Source organism: Polyodon spathula, chromosome 9 (genome assembly GCF_017654505.1).
Source record: "Polyodon spathula isolate WHYD16114869_AA chromosome 9, ASM1765450v1, whole genome shotgun sequence".
Taxonomy (NCBI): domain Eukaryota; kingdom Metazoa; phylum Chordata; class Actinopteri; order Acipenseriformes; family Polyodontidae; genus Polyodon; species Polyodon spathula.
Window position 1 is genome coordinate 29,282,687 of NC_054542.1, and position 18,332 is coordinate 29,301,018.

Here is an 18,332-nt window from a genome sequence, read left to right on the forward strand (position 1 = left end):
AGCAAAGGCCAAAAGCAGTTCAGGTCACAGGTATAATCAGTTCATTACGGGGTTAGTACTGTTTGAGTACATTCTATGCAAAACAAAACCTTTGTCAGGTTTGTTGCAATCTCCAACTCTTGGCATTACATCTGCTGTGCAAATGGTAGAAACAGTAAGATGATCTTCACATATGAAGAAATGAAGCATCATGGAGAAAATTATGGTCAGAAATTATAGAATTTACACAGAAAACGGAGACCAAAATAGAATTTACGCGTGAGAATACACAAACTGTCTAATCACATGACGGAAAATGTGATGATAGAAAGTACTGGCCAACAAAATCACCTGTAGAATGATGCAGACTATTGCTTTCATCTGTACTACTGAATAATATGACTGGGGAATTTTATATTTTCATGTCGCCAACCTTTTACTACTGAATGCAGTTTGTGCTTTAAATCCAGCAAGCCCCTATTTCCTTTCTAGAGACATAATATTGCCAGAATAGTAAGTGGAATTGAGTCAGGAAAAGCACTTGGTACAAAGAAAGCAAGACCAAATGGTTCACTTTTGCAATCTGCACATTTTGCAGAGATGTTTTCCCTGCAGTGCACTTGCAATACCAGCAACATCAGCATTATGTGAAAGAAACTTTTCTTTCCTTCATCTGATTAGAAGCAAACAGCAAAACTCTCTGGGTGATGCAAGACTTGGAAGTTCTTGGGATAGAAGCCGTGCGAGCAAAACAGTTGAACTTGGATAAAAGCAGTGGACAGATTTGCTTCTCTACATAGCAATCCTTGTATCACACCATGTTGAGATCCTTTGGAGCACATAGCATACCCAAAAAATGTTCCAGTGCAAAGTTTTTGAAATTTGGGTTAGTTAACACAAATGAACATCTTACAAAAACAATACTTCCTTCCCAACAGAGCAACTGCTCTGCAATTATCATACTTGACGATGAGGCTATCATGAAAATTTTTTTGGTTGTTATTGCATTCCTAAAGCATGCTGCAGTTGGCAAGTCTTACTTCCTTTCTTGACAATGAATGCCACTCCCTAACGCTCAGTTTTAAAGCTTGTCCTTGTGTTTTGAGAACCTTAACCTCAACCAGGGTCAGTGCTATGCTCTGCAATATTCCCTACAATGCATGCTCCAAAACTAAACTGAAAGAGAAAATATATTTTAATGTCAATAAACATCAGGTACATTTTTTTTGGAGAATTTCTCTCCATTAGTTACTGATGCCTCCAAACTCATCTTACCTGTACGCTGAACCATAATTGAACCCAAGAGAGACAAGGAGTCAAAGACAACTGAATTCATAAGAAAAGCACCCCTTAGATAAATATAACCTGGAAGTGAGAGCTCAGCTACGTACTCTTGCCAGCAATACATATTTCGTGTCAGACATGTTTCTTGGTATACAGCCTAAAATAACACAAACTTCCATTTTAAAATAACCAGCCTGAAAAGAAACAAACCACAGTAGATTTACAGGCCATCTGCTATACCTAACCTTACATTTATCGTACTTATACAAAACCTTGTATAAAAAAAATGCCAAAAAAGTACATTTAAGCAATATTATCTTCCCGATTTGTTTAATGTTTGGATAAGCCTTTTGAAGTGCAATGATTGATTATAAGGAAGTCTTTGGAAAAAGACAAAATGTATATGTATGAACCCTCTAAAATTAACTGTGCATCAAGCCATATGTTTGTAATTTTTATATAATACACCTAATTTGACAAGTTCTCTTCAGAATAACAGGGTACCTGTTAATGCACTTGTTACGCCATGCCAAATGTATTTCCAAACAGCCTTCCAAGCTTTTCAGAAACCAAAGTAGACTCTGATCAGATCATTTCTATCAGATGGACATGATGTCAAGTTAGGAGTAGATATGCTGTTTCTTAGTTATACGATAAAGGATAGTGTACTGTAGGGTGTTGTATGATAGAAGTTAATTTCCACCCCACTGAAAGGCACTAGGGGTGGATATCAACTTGTGTCGTACGGCAACCTATAGAATATTCTATATCTACTGTATATATTTACATATAGATGATACTCTGTGAAAGAGAGCGAGTGAATCCTAATCAACAATCTCCCTCCCCACCTGTGAGGGCATGGTATAACAGGAACAGTGTGCCCCAAACTGGATGGTTTGGCAGTTCATTCCAGGGTCAGTCGGAAGTCGGCCATCCAGAAAGGGGGCAAAGTCACAATACCAGAAGTCTTCACCTTAATGCTGTAGGCGATGTATCAGTCATGGATTGGAGTTACACGATTGCACTTGCTACAGAAGGGGGCGTGGCTAAGGGTAAATCAGGGGATCTAGCAAAGCAATCTGTTCCTTTGTTATGGTTACGAAAGGACCAGTGAAGGAGTAATGTGTTATAAAGAAACCATGAGTTTTTGTGTGTTGTTTTGTTTCTCTATTAAACTGTTACTTTGTTGTTTATGGAAGGCTAATATCCGGGAGCTGGAGCTAAATAGCCAGCAATTAAACCCAGATTACACTTCACCATTGTGCACGTATAAACCTGTAAATCACCACTTTCACTAAGAGCACTCACTCTGGACTTGTGACCGTGTTTTTGTGTGTGTCTTGTTTAGTGTCTATTATTGTAATTATAATGACTGAATCCTGTGGTTTACCTGCGCGATGCACGTTGTTGTGTAGAGTCAGATATTATTATTTATGGTTGCAAAACAGGCAACCCAATCAAATAAAGAGCTGTTTAACTGTGAACTGTGTTGTTTCAAATCATTCCTGAGCACTGCATCACCTTTACATCTGTGCACTGCAAACCACTTTACCACATACTCCAATACGGATTATGGACTACTGTAGTTAATCCATGAATAAGGACGGTTGAATAACCAACAAACACATTCATTTTGTATTCTGTTTATAAACCATGTATTTTTACTTGGCAAGGGTGGTGAAGACAGTTTTCAAATGTTTTCAAACTACCTGGCATGTGGTATCACATTTGTGAACATTGAATTGGATGGAAACTATGTTTAAATCTAAATTAATGTATGGTTCACATGGAGTATAACTACATTTACCTTGACTCCCAGAGCTTCTCCAGAGATGACAGCTACCGTCACTCCTCCCTTGCTGGGTTTTGGGATCTCCTTGCTTTTCAATTCCTGGTACTGAGGTGCCACCATTTTTTCTGAGCTTCTCAGATTCACCCAGAGCTGGAGACCACAGACAGGTTCATCTGAGACAGGCATTTCAGCATGAACAACTCCCCTGCCAGCTGTCATCCACTGCAAAACACATTTAAAAAAAGTAAACCTATTGTAAAAGCACCTTTTCTCAATGAAATACCTAAACACTAAACATTTCCTGTACTCACTTTTTAATAGTATATATATATATATATATAAATGCCAACAATGACAGGGATTTCTTTCTTTTCCATATTATAACAGCGTGGTTATAGTTAGAGTTGAGTTGGGTGCTCAATGTTAAACTGCTAACTGTGCACCTCAATAACTTTGGCTGCGTTTGTCAGAATCACATACCGATTTCAATGTTTAGATCCACGTGTTGCTACCTTATGTAGTTTCCGAGATCTGAATACACTTTTTTTTTTGGTAATCTTTCCTTTTTCACCCTAGTCTTAACATGTTTTTTTTTTTGCACTCGTATACAGACCTGCCCCCCAGAGATGTGCGAAAACTAAGATCATAGGTCACATGCTTTGGCAGCCATATTGGATTTTTCAAGAATTTTGGACACTTTAAAAAAAAATCTTTAAAAACTGTTGCAATCCACCAAAGCCATATGAAAGAAGATGCTGTTTTCACTCTTTGTATTAATAAAATGTAGTCAAATGCAGCAGTCATGTATCTAACGCAAAATTAAAAACTGCTCAAAAAGCAAGGAAATTCATTGCAAAAAGACTATGTTAATGCAGCAGTTAGGGTTGAACCCATCGCCACAAAAGCAAGGAAATGTGGCATTAGGGTTTTTAACACCATTCCCACCCCCAGCCAAAGGTACCACGCAACAAGCAACTATAGACTGCCGTAATCAGGTAAGACATAGAACATACAACATTTTTCCAGATGACACAAGAGACAATGTCAATTACATCTTGGTCAACCAGAGTCATATGCACAGGTTAAAATGGCTTGCCATTGAGTAATGCCAACATCAAGGTAGGGCTGGCACACTGGACAGGGACAAATGGTCAGGTCTTCCATCTCTTGTGCCATTGTCGGCAAACCAGTGCTAACTTGATATGAAGATAGTAGCCAAATGCACTCTTTGGGTTGTCAACCACAGGCCAAAATGGGAGGGACCAGAGGTAATTCTTGATTCTCGGCCACCGGGCAGGATTAGGTGGTCGATCTCTGTGCACTGACACCAAATGTAAAGGCAAAAAGAGATTGCATAACCAAGTACAGTAACACAATATGCTAATGAGAGGTACAGATGTGTTCTGACTTCTGGGTAGGAATGTCCCTGGATGTAGCCAATGAGGTAACAGTACACATGGAATGACCCCAATATCTGGTTCAATAACCTTTAAGCCTTGCAGGCTCCGTACCAGCCAACCTATATGGTTATAATGAATGCTTTGAAGTGCTAGAAAATGGTAACAGTACAAATGGCAATTATTTTCATATGTATATTGGAAATAAACATATGTGTAAGTTATTTTTGTTGATAAGTGTATATAGATCTACAACCTTAAGTGGATGTCTGTGTGTTGAAGTAAACATGTATAACCATACATCATCACCGGAAGACCATAATGTACTTCACATTGTCTCTTGTGTCACCTGGAAAGAGTTGTATGTTCTAAGTCTTGCCTGATAAAAACCCTTACACCGCATTTCCTTGCATTTGTGACGATGGTTTCTTTTACCGCATATTTTTATATAATATAATATATATATATATATATATATATATATATATATATATATATATATATGAGAGAGAGAGAGAGAGAGAGAGAGAGAAAATACATTACTTCTTCACTTACATGTTTTAGAAGTATGTTGAACAACTAGCAGTTTAATGGGGCTTACAATTGCAATCTACAGCTACTATGGCCAGAATTGCTTCACCCAGTCAAATTAACTAATTTTGCTTCATAAAGTTGAATGAAGCCTGCTGAACAATGTTACGTTAGCATATTGAATTGCATACTGTTTTGTAGTTTTCCATATACTTAACAAAAAACTGACAAAAATTGAAAAATCTAACATGAAATACTGTACTACTATTATGACTTCCGTTAGACTTTTGCAATATCATTTTATAGTTTATTTGATTATACAATGTTAAAAAAAATCTAACCTAAATTATGTTCATATCTTTTACTTAATATTATTATGTCTCAATCTTAAAATTGTAGGTTACGCAAAACTTTTGGCCATAATTGTAGTTCTGGCTGCTGCTTATAAATACTCATAAGGACCTTGAAGTGCTGATTAAATGTAAAATCATTACTACTGTACATGAACACAAGCTGCTGCTGCTGTTTTTATTGTTGAAAGATTGTGCCACTTGCATAATGGAATGAAAAACACAGATCCAGCAGAGACCAGACTGGAGACCAATCTTAAAGAAATTGCCAGAGGTTAGTTGGAAGACTTTGCCGGAAATAATTTAAATTATAAGGCTATAAAAACGTACAACTCTTTATTCCAGTAATGAGTATGGTAACTTCCCTTTAGGCACAAAGTTAAATAGCTGTTCAACAGTAATAATCAGTCAATACTTTTATCAAATACTGTTTCATGTTCTCATATATACTGTTATATATATTATATATATATATATATATATATATATATATATATATATATATATAGATATAGATATAGATATAGATATATATATATATATATATATATATTCCTACCCCACAACTTCCAAGTGAAAAAAATATTCTAGAAATTTGTAGAAAATTAATTAAAAAAATAAAAACTGAAATAGCCTGGTTAGATAAGTGTCCACCCCCCTTGTAATAGCAATCCTAAATTAGCTCAGGTGTAACCAATCGCCTTCAAAATCATGCATCAAGTTAAGTGGCCTCCACCTGTGTTAAATTGTAGTGATTCTCATGATTTCAGCATAAATTCAGCAGTTCCGGTAGGTTCTCTCTGCTGGGCAATGCATTTCAAAGCAAAGACTCAACCATGAGCACCAAGGCGCTTTCAAAAGAGCTCTGGGACAAAGTTGTTGAAAGGCACAGATCAGGGGACGGGTATAAAAAAAATATCAAAGGCACTGAATATCCCTTGGAGCACAGTTAAGACGATTATTAAGAAGTGGAAGGTGTATGGCACCACCAAGACCCTGCCTAGATCAGACCGTCCCTCCAAACTGGATGACCGAGCAAGAAGGAGACTGATCAGAGAGGCTACCAAGAGGCCAATGGCAACTTTGCAAGAGCTACAGGCTTTATGGCCAAGACTGATCAAAGTGTGCATGTGACAACAATATCCCAACAACTCCACAAATCTGGCCTGTATGGTAGGGTGGCAAAAAGGAAGCCATTACTCAAGAAAGCCCACCTTGAATCCCGTTTGAAGTATGCCAACACTCAGGAGATTCTGTAGCCATGTGGCAAAAAGTTTTGTGGTCTGACAAACCTAAAACTGAACTTTTTGGCCTAAATGCAAAGCATTATGTTCAGCGCAAACCCAACACAGCGAATCACCCAAAGAACACCATCCTTACTGCTAAGCATGGTGGTGGCAGCATCGTGTTATGAGGATGTTTCTCATCGACAGGGACCGGGGCACTTGTCACACAGCCAAAGCTACACTGGAGTGGCTAAGGAACAAAAAGGTAAATGTCCTTGAGTGTCCCAGTCAGAGCCCTGACCTAAATCCAATCGAAAATTTGTGGCATGACTTGAAGATTGCTGTCCATCAACGTTCCCCAAGGAACTTGACAGAGCTTGAACAGTTTTGTAAAGAAGAATGGTCAAATATTGCCAAATCTAGGTGTGCAAAGTTGGTAGAGACCCATCCCAACAGACTCGCAGCTGTAATTGCTGCCAAAGGTGCTTCCACCAAGTATTAACTCAGGGGGGTGAAGAGTTATCCAATTATGATCTTTCAGTTTGTGTTTTTAATATATATTTTTTTTTCTAAATAAAAACTTTTTCCCCTTAACAGTGTGGAGTATGGTGTGTAGATAAGTGAAAGAAAAATCCTCATTTAACTGCATGAAACTCTGAGGCACTGACACAACAAAATGTGAAAAAAATTCAAGGGGATGCAGACTTTCTATAGGCATTGTGTTTGTGTGTGTGTATATATACATATATATGTACATTAAAATATGTTCATACATATACTTTTCAAATATGTATTATCTTTTTGCTTAAGGTGACTGTGGCTAACAAAATACAGAGTAACTCCATACATCTTTCCTGTTCAGCACTTTCATTTGCCACAATACATGGGGCTCAAATACAGTAGGCATTTTATGAATAAACATATGTTATAGAAAACATGTATTTTCATATGAAAAAGGACCAAATATCATGGTTTTAAAATATAATTCAATCACAATCCTTTTTTGCAATTCTCAAATCGCACGTAATGTACACCCCAGTGTTCTTTATTGATAGTTACATGTTTACTTTAACGTGCTGCTTTCACAGCTTCACATTTGAGACTTATGTAATGAATGGAAGTGCACAACAGGCAAGATTTATGGAAACCACATAAAAGAAAAATATTTATTTTTTACCTGTAAATCTCCTGCTTTCATTGTACCACTGTGACCACAAAAATCTTCATGGGCAGAAGTACCTTGTATTAAATAAGTAACCTGAAGGGTTAGAAGAGAACAGTGAAACACTACAGAATATATTGTAAACTCAAATTGTACAATCAAACAAATACACAGACCAGTCAGTAGTTTTGTGAGTAGTTTTCTGTGCATCTAAATGTGTATAGTAGGTTCACCTCTAGCAGACAGAATACTATTCAATACAAGTGATATTGTTGAATGTTGTTATTAATGTACCTTTAGGTATTACATACCAAAGGGGGAGTTACTTCAACCTAGTAGGTATCAGATACATTATTTATAATATATATAACTACTATACTTATAATATATAATAAGTTGGGGTAATTATATATAACTACATTAGTTAATGGGAAGGAAGTCAGAATAATTTCCACACATTCATACTAACACACACAATCTTATTATGTTATTGTTATTCTTTGCTAATGAATAATTACTGTACATGATATGTATTAGCATCAGGAAGAAGCAGCTGGTCAGAATCAAGTTATCTTCAATTAACTACTGCTACTGCCCATATACTGTAATCCAATTACCACATGAAATTAGCAACCTGCCAAATTAAATGTCATCTATCCCCTTGATGAATGTAATTCCTAGGATCTCTGTCAGGCAAAAGTATAGTAGATACCAGCTTTTCAAAGATCGTTTAAACTAGTTTCAACCATTTACTCATGAATCGGTATTATCATGTCAGCTGTTCTTGGAAATAACTCAGAGAAGCCCAAAATATTAAAATTTACTGTAACAGCGAGTACTAAGCAAGTTCAAGTGATCAGTGCTTCAGTTCAAATGGAATGTACAATTAGCAGAGGCATCATAATATATGGCAGACCTAACTAACATTTCTCAGAAAGAGACCCTTTGTAGATTGTGTACTGTAAAACATATTCAACTTCCCAGTAGAACTGGTTTCTGCAGATAAAGTTTGAACAGCCTAATGTGATAGCCTGTTACAGCTTTTAAAAGCTTTTTTCTGTACAAAAAACATTTAATTTGCCAAACTACATAACCTGTTGAAGATTATAAAAATGTATATTCTAATCACGTTGCTCTAGGTCCAAGAAAATGTCTCCTTTATTTTACTCACACTATAAAAGGCCATTCTTAAAACAGTGAAATATACATCTGCAAAATGGTCTGGTCTGACCTGTTCAAGTAATTTACAGTGAACTAAAAGCCTAAAATTGGCTACATATGTGTCTATTATAGAAAGTTATACATAGTGAAACACAACAAGCCTACTGGTAATTCTGATGACATACTGACTGCAATTGTAACGTATATCATTTAAGCAAGCTGTAACGTGATTATGTGTTAAGTATAATCGGATCACTGCGATCAACACCACTAACATCATGTTCTTTAGCGGTATATATTATCCAAGCCATTGCTGGCACCCAGCAGGTTGAATGAAGCCACAAGTTAGAGGTCAGCAGCTGTGTCTGGCGCAGTTTCCTGAGCTCATTCTGAGAGTATCCTGTGAACTTGGATTAGAGAACTGTGATGAAGTATGCTAAAGGTATTGCAACCTGGGAACATCACAACACACCAGAAGCACACAGGGCAGTGAAAAGGCTACTCAACAGTCTGAACAGCCTGCTGTAAACTATTTCAATATTTTGCATCAAACAATCAGAACACATGATTACATGCAAAAGAAGGAAATGGAAGAACAAGAAAGTGACACCAAAAGGGCTACTAAAGGCTTGTCAAGTGCCAGAAAACTAGCATGCTTTGACTTAAGATGGGTGCAGGTAGACAGTGGAAAGAAGTGTGAGAATAATTCTATAATGTTGCTGCCAAGTTTTTTTTTTTGTTTTTTTTTTTATCCAGGAACATTTTGTTCTTCAGCAAGTCTATTTAGATTGGCATGGCATCGCTACAAGATTAAAAAGAAAAATTGATTTTCAATCTCAATATTTAATTATTTATGTCAATGCCATGAATTTTTACAGGTCTTCCCCCAGGTTGACCATTTGGTAAGTTAAACCTTGTTTCCAGTGGGTACTGTTTTTGTATCGAACTTTGTTGATTAGGAATGGAGGGCCCTAGTCACAAAACTATTAGGCCTATTTTAAGGACTGTTTTGTTTACAACTTTTTTTTTTTTTTTTTTTTTTTTTTTAAATCCCATTTTGATTAATTGAAACAAGTTTGCCATTTATAAAACACTTTTCAACTATTTTACACAGGATTTAGTAATTATATTTTTTTCAAAGCACAGTTTAACCTAAGAGAATGTTTAGATATGCTCTTCAAAAACACTAACAAGTAGACCAGCAGTCAGCTTGTTTGACCACTGACAAATATTAGACAGTGAACAAAACCCTGATCAAAAATGTGTCCATGTTTGCTTAACATCATATTAAAAGTTCTTAAATAATTAACAATTTTTCTTTTTAAGAATAATTGCAAGTGTAAAATGTATCCAGTTGCAATGGCAAATAAATTGCTTGCCTGCACTTGTTATGTGCGTGTTTTGACTGCTATTCTGCAGTCAGCCTTGAGATCCCACATTCAATGAAGAAACCAGGAAGACCGCATTATAGCATCACTTTCACGTAGGATTCTGGGAAGAAGAAAGTGGCAACTGTTTATGCCAGTGAAGCAGGAATCAATAGAGGCTGTGAAAACCTAAGGGGGAGGGAGCATAGTTAATAAGGGGAACATAATTTGTGGAAGATAAATCAAATCTCAGTAAGACTTTGACTCTATTACTTCATTACTTCAAAAGCCATGAACACACAATGCTAGGGCGGAAGGATTGCATGACAGTTCTACATCAGTACGTGACTACATTGTGGTCTTAGATTTTCCAGTGACTAAAACCTACAGGAAAATCGGAACAGGTGTTTGTTGCTAAGTCAAGTTCACAAACAAAAAATAAAAATAAGTAATGGGTGCAACATAGGGATCTTCTCATCAGAAAAAGCACACACTTACAAGCATTCAAAGGCATGCTAAGGTACACAAAAAATGCCCTTTCAGAAACAGTATCTTCTCAGGTGCTTGAAAACCACAAGAGGACAATGACATTTTTTTCTTACTGATCAGGTTTGTTCTCTATTATAATGAACTTCAGTGAAATGAGCCCACCAAATTAGATCATAATGGATAGTCTGGATTTTCCACTTGGATGCAAAGCATGTGAGTCAATGGCATGCCAAATTCAATCAAACTATAAAATACACCATTAATAAGGCTACTGGGTAACAGACTGTGGAAACAATTAAGACAATAACAGAATAACAGCTATCTAGAATGTAATAAATGCCAACATCTACTTTAGACAAAACTAACTGTTAATGCTTTTATTTATTTTTTATCAATCTACTAGAAATCTGATTGGGTGCAGGATTCCGTAAGGTTTATGATTTCTATTATTGTTATCTTTTTTTAGATACTGTACATCTCTGTTCCAGTTCATACATACTCTTTATGGAAGTGTTATTCTAGTTTTTCATTGACGTCAGACCTACATGTACCCTATGCTGGAAAAATTAGAAACTGAACAACCATACTGATTATTTCAGATGTAAGTTGCACCTTTCACAGAGTTTAAGATTAATATTGTACGTGCTTTCATATTAAAACAAATGAATGCACTGTAACATAAAAACAACTAGAAATAGAAAAGCACCCCTGGGGGCATCCTCTAAGAGGAATGTCATGTCCAACTGAATGATTTGTAAACATGAAATCATATTAATAAGCGGAAAAGTATCATTGGTGAGGTTTATAATATGGTAGTGAAATAGTTAATTTCTTCTGAGCACCATCTGTAATGGAACTTTAATTAGACAATCACAGAATACAGCTGTGTACTGAGAATGAAGCCAATATCTCAACGCTTTAGGTTTTTGTCATGCAGACATCTAATGTCACAGTTTAAAATGAAGGGTGCTGTTAGAGTTTACCTTAAGGAGTTTCCATAACACTGAAAATATGAAGGCGCAAGGTGAAATGGTTTATGACATATAGTAGTTTCTGGCTAAGAGAACGTCCCTTGGGAAGCAAGCAAAGTGTTCTCTTAGCAGAAGTTGGCCACCGGACACAATATGCCAAGGCCAATCATGATATGAATCAATAAATACAAATTTATTTATTACTTGTCATGATGCACGTGTATCAACATATGAAATGAACAGAATGAGTAAGAGAAAAGCAATACGCAAGTGATGTTAATAAACTACAATAAAAATAAACTAACTGACAAACTAAATAAAAACAAAAACACCCTAGATACGGTAAAAATGCAGCAGCGGCTCTAACTAATTATGAATACGATAATTACTTTTGACACAATGGCTATTAACACACCACCACCCTACAACTGTTACAAAATGCAGCAACAGCTCACAAATCAGTTTTGAAAAGACGGAATAAACCAGTTTGATGATGATGAGTTGTCAGATTACGAAAAAGTACTGTTTCAGTTTTGAATCGGTTAGCAACTAATTGCTATTGGTGCCAAAAAAGTGTTCTTTTAAAGTTAAGTTCCTATTCCTTTAGGCAGAGCATTTACAATGGGAAAATTTCACGGCAAGGTTGTTACCTAATCCAAAGTGTTCTCTTAGGAGGTGTTCCTTTATGCGGAGACTTCTGTATTAGGAGGTCACAGGAGATGTTTACCTAGTTGTCCAGAACAATTAACTTTTTCAAAAGTTACAGGGTGTCAAGAAAGAAAAATGAATTAGACAGAGAAGAAAGGAGATGCCTCCCCTTTGAGGGTTAGAGATAAAGTATTGCTTTAATAAAAATAAAACATGGTTAAAAAAAAAAAAATACTTACAGTCTCAAAACCTCTGTGTGGGTGGTCAGGAAAGCCTGCTGGCTTGCAGACTTTAAATTCATCTAACATCAAAAAAGGATCTAAATTTTGTAGCTGAAGTTAGAGAAAAGAACCAATGTAATACATACTACTGCAAGATGTCATAGCATAAAGCAATGTAGTGTGGACTAGATTTATTTACTGAAATAACGTACTAATTAACCTTTTTTTTTTTTTTTTTTTTTTTAAATAAAAGACTTAGAATAATCATTAGAAAAACATGTTTGCCCCAACCCTAAAACCTAAGAATGTAATGATCAAAATGGTGCCTAAGGTTTTTGTATGAAACCCAGGTGGTCACATTGTTTAGCAATGAAATCCCTGAGAGAAATTAACAGAATTTTCAAAGCTATGCAAAGGCACCAAGGGGAACCAACATCAGGAAAGAGGCTATCTAGGGACAAAACTGCACCTCAGGAGGCATGTATTCAAATCTGGTTTACAAATTAAATGAGTTTGGTAGTCTCAACGCCCCCCAGTGGTCATTAATCCATCACAAAACCCCACAATTAGACAAACAAAAAACAACAACTTAGGACTAATAGAATGTTCTGCTAATTGATATGTGGTCTGCATTGTTTCAGTGCCTTTTGATCCTCAGCTTTTATGAGCACTAAATTCACTTCATTATTTTTAGCAGTCAATTTAGGGTTAGACTTCTGTGAGGACATGGCATTTAACACTGCACCTGTTGAAATCTCTGGAGATTTGCTACAAGTAATTAGTTATGGGCCTACAGAACACTGGCAATGTCTTACCACCTACCTCTTTCCGACCTATGCTTCTGCGAACACGGGCCCCAACGCCCTCTTGTTGTTCCACACTAAGGACAGTCTTGACAACTTTCCGAAGGGCCATTGTTAAGAATGAGAATTTCTAGACTCTATTCACACCTGTTAAGAAAAAATATTTTAAAAACACACATTGTCAAATATCTAAATCTATTACATTACAAATGAATTGACATTCAGTCTTCAAAGAGAGAACAGACTTCCCTGCAGACTCCCACCCCCATTTTCACTGCCCTGATGCCAACGTTTGTTGTTTTTTTTTTTTTTTTGTTTTGTTTTGTTTTGTTTTTCAACCCAGTACAGTAGATTATATTTTTTGCTAAAATCTTTCCAAAAAGCCTGTGACACTTCTCTGCTATGCAAAAACTATATTCCTACCACAGATTAGTATTAAAGGTGTCCTTTCATAATTTTTTTATTAAAGTTTGAAAAAAATAAACTCAAACTTTGAGTATATATATATATATATATATATATATATATATATATATATATATATATATATAGAGAGAGAGAGAGAGAGAGAGAGAGAGAGAGAGAGAGAGAGAGAGAGCCTTTCTAATATCTAAAAAAAGTAATAACTCTTATAACTACTTATTTAAAGTTAAATTGCTCTTCGTCGTAATCTGTCTACTGTATTTTTATTTTCTGTCATCTGAATCTGCTCTTACTACTGATTTTATTGTATTTTATAACTGCTATTATATGTAAGGTGATATTTTGTAATGGGATACATTGTAACAACTGTAAGTCGCCTTGGATAAGGGCGTCTTCAAATAAATAAACAACAACAACAAACGAATCTTTTGAGAACCCAGCTCCAACATAAAATGTTTGTCTTAAGGCACTTCGGTCTCAGATGTGTAAACATAACATTACGCTGCTTCATACTGCAATTATATTAACAAGATTTACATTTTTAGCATTTCTTGTTGAGTAGACAATAAATAAACTACCAATACAACAAGATTACGCTTAGCCTACACAAAATGTCCATAAAGTGACACCCACGTCATTGCTTTATAAGTATCTCGAAACCTGAGATTTATTTAAAGAGCATGTTTTATAATGCTCACAGCTTACCAGTTTCACGTCTTTGCATATGACAACCGAGAATGAGACTGTGTGCAGAACAGGAGTGCGTCTACAATTCAATAATATTAGCGAGCGTAGAATGATTCAGCAAATTCTGTTTGTTTTTATCACTACCATGACTAAGCAAATTCAATTTGCAACTACACTTACAACAATGATGTGATGAAACATTAAATAAATATAACAAACCTCGTTGTTCTACAGCCCGAATCTCAATCATAGAAACAATGTAGGTTTGTATGCTATGATATGCTAACAATACCTAACTTAACATGCAAAACCGGCTGCCGGTGAAATGAATTCTTTAAGGTCAGCTAGTTGACACAGGCGCGGAACAGAAGCTGTTTACAAAGAAAAGGGAGCAAGTTCCTCATTAATACAACTAACCGAGTGAAAATATACCAAATGTACAACCGTGTGATTGGTCTCTGTGTAATTATATTTATTCTCTAGTTGATATTGACTTCCGTTCCTGTGTTGCGAGCTACTTTTGCACGCGCACGCGTTTTCAAAGAGGCGCGTTCACGCGCCGTCTAGTAACACATATTTATTTGTCTTGTACCACGTTTGTGAAGTTCAGTTTAAATAGTGTTTTAACAATAAAATTCATTTAAAAAAGCTTAGACTTATGTGTGCCCCAGACTGTTTCTTCTGCAAACAACTGTTTTTCTTAGGTTGGCACAACAATGACTCAATTCACTTTTTAGTGCTTCAAAAGTAAAAATAACAATTTTGGTAATAAAATTAGAACAACAATTTGGGCAAAGAGTGTTTGTCAATGTAATTGTATTGTATTGTTACTCTTGTAATTTAATGTTTAAAGTTAACAGACTGAAAACACGATTATTATATCGTTAAGTAACGCTTTTACTAAACCAGTAACATATGGTCTTGTCATTTTCCTTTTTAAGTGTTGTTCAAAAAATATTGTAGTGTTTTGCAAGCCAGCCAGAAAACAGCAATGGCAGACACGCTTGTTCCAAAATCTGTATTTAGCACCCTTTTCCCTCAGCGTCACACACACCAGGTGCATTCACGGAGATCATTCTGCGCAGATTTTGTGCAGAACTTGACCAATTTAGTCAATGGGTGCGCTCACAGAGATAACTCTTAGAAGATCATACACTCCACAGCTCCCTGTCATCTACTCAGGAACCATGGTAACCGCAACAACAACAACAGCAAATGGCAGCGCAGTGCGGTTCTTATAACATTAAGAAGATAAGAACATAAGAAAGTTTACAAACGAGAGGAGGCCATTCGGCCCATCTTGCTCGTTTGTTGTTAGTAGCTTATTGATCCCAAAATCTCATCAAGCAGCTTCTTGAAGGATCCCAGGGTGTCAGCTTCAACAACATTACTGGGGAGTTGATTCCAGACCCTCACAATTCTCTGTGTAAAAAAGTGCCTCCTATTTTCTGTTCTGAATGCCCCTTTGTCTAAACTCCATTTGTGACCCCTGGTCCTTGTTTCTTTTTTCAGGCTGAAAAAGTCCCTTGGGTCGACACTGTCAATACCTTTTAGAATTTTGAATGCTTGAATTAGGTCGCCACGTAGTCTTCTTTGTTCAAGACTGAACAGATTCAATTCTTTTAGCCTGTCTGCATATGACATGCCTTTTAAGCCCGGAATAATTCTGGTCGCTCTTCTTTGCACTCTTTCTAGAGCAGCAATATCTTTTTTATAGCGAGGTGACCAGAACTGCACACAATATTCAAGATGAGGTCTTACTAGTGCATTGTACAGTTTTAACATTACTTCCCTTCAACACTTCAACACTTTTCACAATGTATCCGAGCATCTTGTTAGCCTTTTTTATAGCTTCCCCACATTGTCTAGATGAAGACATTTCTGAGTCAACAAAAACTCCTAGGTCTTTTTCATAGATTCCTTCTCCAATTTCAGTATCTCCCATATGATATTTATAATGTACATTTTTATTTCCTGCGTGCAGTACCTTACACTTTTCTCTATTAAATGTCATTTTTCTGAATCTTGTCTAGATCATTTGGAATGACCTTTGCTGCTGCAACAGTGTTTGCCACTCCTCCTACTTTTGTGTCGTCTGCAAATTTAACAAGTTTGCTTACTATACCAGAATCTAAATCATTAATGTAGATTAGGAATAGCAGAGGACCTAATACTGATCCCTGTGGTACACCGTTGGTTACCACACTCCATTAGCTCCGCCCCAATAGTGTAATCGGGTACCAGAGGTACTCTTACCACTGGTCCTCCGTCGCACATTTCGGAACACGTGAACACACAGAAATGCACAAACAGGGCCAAAAACAGGGGAGACACAGACCATGAATTACACGGCTGATACAGCGGTACAGGGCCAATCACAGGAGAGACACAGAACATGACCCTGCGCGCTGGCTAGGGTCACACAACAACAGTGGGTTAAACAACGGCAGAAAATACAGAGGGGGAAGGGAACACAATTACAAACAACAGTAACGACATAGATACACACAACACATAAACACACAAACACAGCAGAAGTACAGTACAACACAAATGCACAGATCGTTACACTGCCGCTACTTTAGTCTCTTTTTGTGCCTAAAAAGTCTGTAAGGTGCAATGCATCTCGTTGCTGCAATCGGCCACCTCCCCCTTTAAAACACAGCCCCTCTCTTCTTATGTCTGGTTTTTCCCCTCCGGATCCTTGTAGGTGGGTGGGTCTCCTCTCCCCCTTCTGCCAGGCTGGGTCTTTAGTCAGGGGTGCCCGTTTAACCCCTCTGGTAACCCCTGGGTTTCTGTAATGAGGTGCCTGTTTAACACCCTTCCTACCCCCAAAACCAGAGTGACTTGCCCCGTCGGGGCTCCTTTACAAGCGGTGACAATGCTGTCGGTGGCGAGGTACCCTCTGTCGCTTGCAGAAGGCAGCTCGTAAGTGGTGGCTCGGGACCTTCCGGCTCTTGCAGCGAGCAGCTCGGCAGCAGTGGCACGAAACCCTCCAGTGCTTGCAGCAGGCATTCTGGCAGGGGTGACACGGGCCCTCAGGCGGTGGCTCTGTGCAGTCAGGCAGTTCTGGGCAGTCAGGCAGTGGCTCTGGGCAGACGTGAGGTGGCTCTGGGCAGTTAGGCAGTGGCTCTGGGCAGTCAGGACGTGGCTCTGGGAAGTCAGGACGTGGCTCTGGGAAGTCAGGATGTGGCTCTGGGCAAATGTGAGGCGACTCTGGGTAGTTAGGTGGTGGCTCTGAGCAGTCAGGCCGTGGCTCTGGGCAATCAGACGGTGGCTCTGTGCAGTCAGGCGGTGGTTTGGGCAGTCAGGCGGCGGCTTTGGGCAGTCAGGCGGCGGCTCTGGGCAGTCAGGTCGTGGCGGGGCCTCTGGCGCTTTCCGGGATTCGGGGTGTGGGACAGGCAGCAGTCGTCACTCCTGCTCCTCACTGGCATCCCGCCCCTGGCTTGCGCCCTTTGCAGGAACCCTTGAAAGGGCTGGCGCTTAGAGTCTCTTTTCTCTCCCTGGCAGTCAGGCCGGCAGCACCTCCCTCTCAGTTAGTTGTGCAGGGGATGGCCACCCCTTTTCTGCTTTTGCTTGCTGGCAGGCAGCTCTTCTCCATCTTGACGGGGACAGTCACTTTGTGCCCGAACTCCCCGCAAAAAAGCACCAACCCCGGTCTTCAAGGTCTTCAAAGAGATCCTCTCATCCACCATCACACCAGATCTGGGACGGGTACAGGTTCCAGCCGATCGACTGGTCCCTCTCTCCCTCCCGAACACAGGCTGTGCTCTCTGGTGCCCAGGCGGACAACACCTCCCCTTCTGACGCTTGAAATGGCACAGGTTCCCTCGCCTGCCTG

At 38.1% G+C, this 18,332-nt stretch overlaps 1 protein-coding gene across 2 annotated transcripts in view; it reads right to left on the bottom strand.

Moving 5' to 3' along the window:
• pir (pirin) overlaps nucleotides 1–14,996 on the bottom strand; it is a 28,637-nt gene extending 13,641 nt beyond the window's left edge. The window contains exons 1-5 of one of the 2 annotated variants that reach the window (XM_041259112.1): nucleotides 14,510–14,996; nucleotides 13,401–13,528; nucleotides 12,597–12,689; nucleotides 7,737–7,817; nucleotides 3,071–3,277 (exon numbers count right to left, since the gene is read on the bottom strand). In XM_041259112.1, coding sequence (XP_041115046.1) covers nucleotides 3,071–3,277; nucleotides 7,737–7,817; nucleotides 12,597–12,689; nucleotides 13,401–13,493 — 474 coding nt within the window. In that variant the 5' untranslated portion in view covers nucleotides 13,494–13,528; nucleotides 14,510–14,996. The remainder of the gene's footprint in view (nucleotides 1–3,070; nucleotides 3,278–7,736; nucleotides 7,818–12,596; nucleotides 12,690–13,400; nucleotides 13,529–14,509) is intronic. The other variant, XM_041259113.1, reaches the window with a different exon arrangement.
• Nucleotides 14,997–18,332: the final 3,336 nt, after the last annotated feature.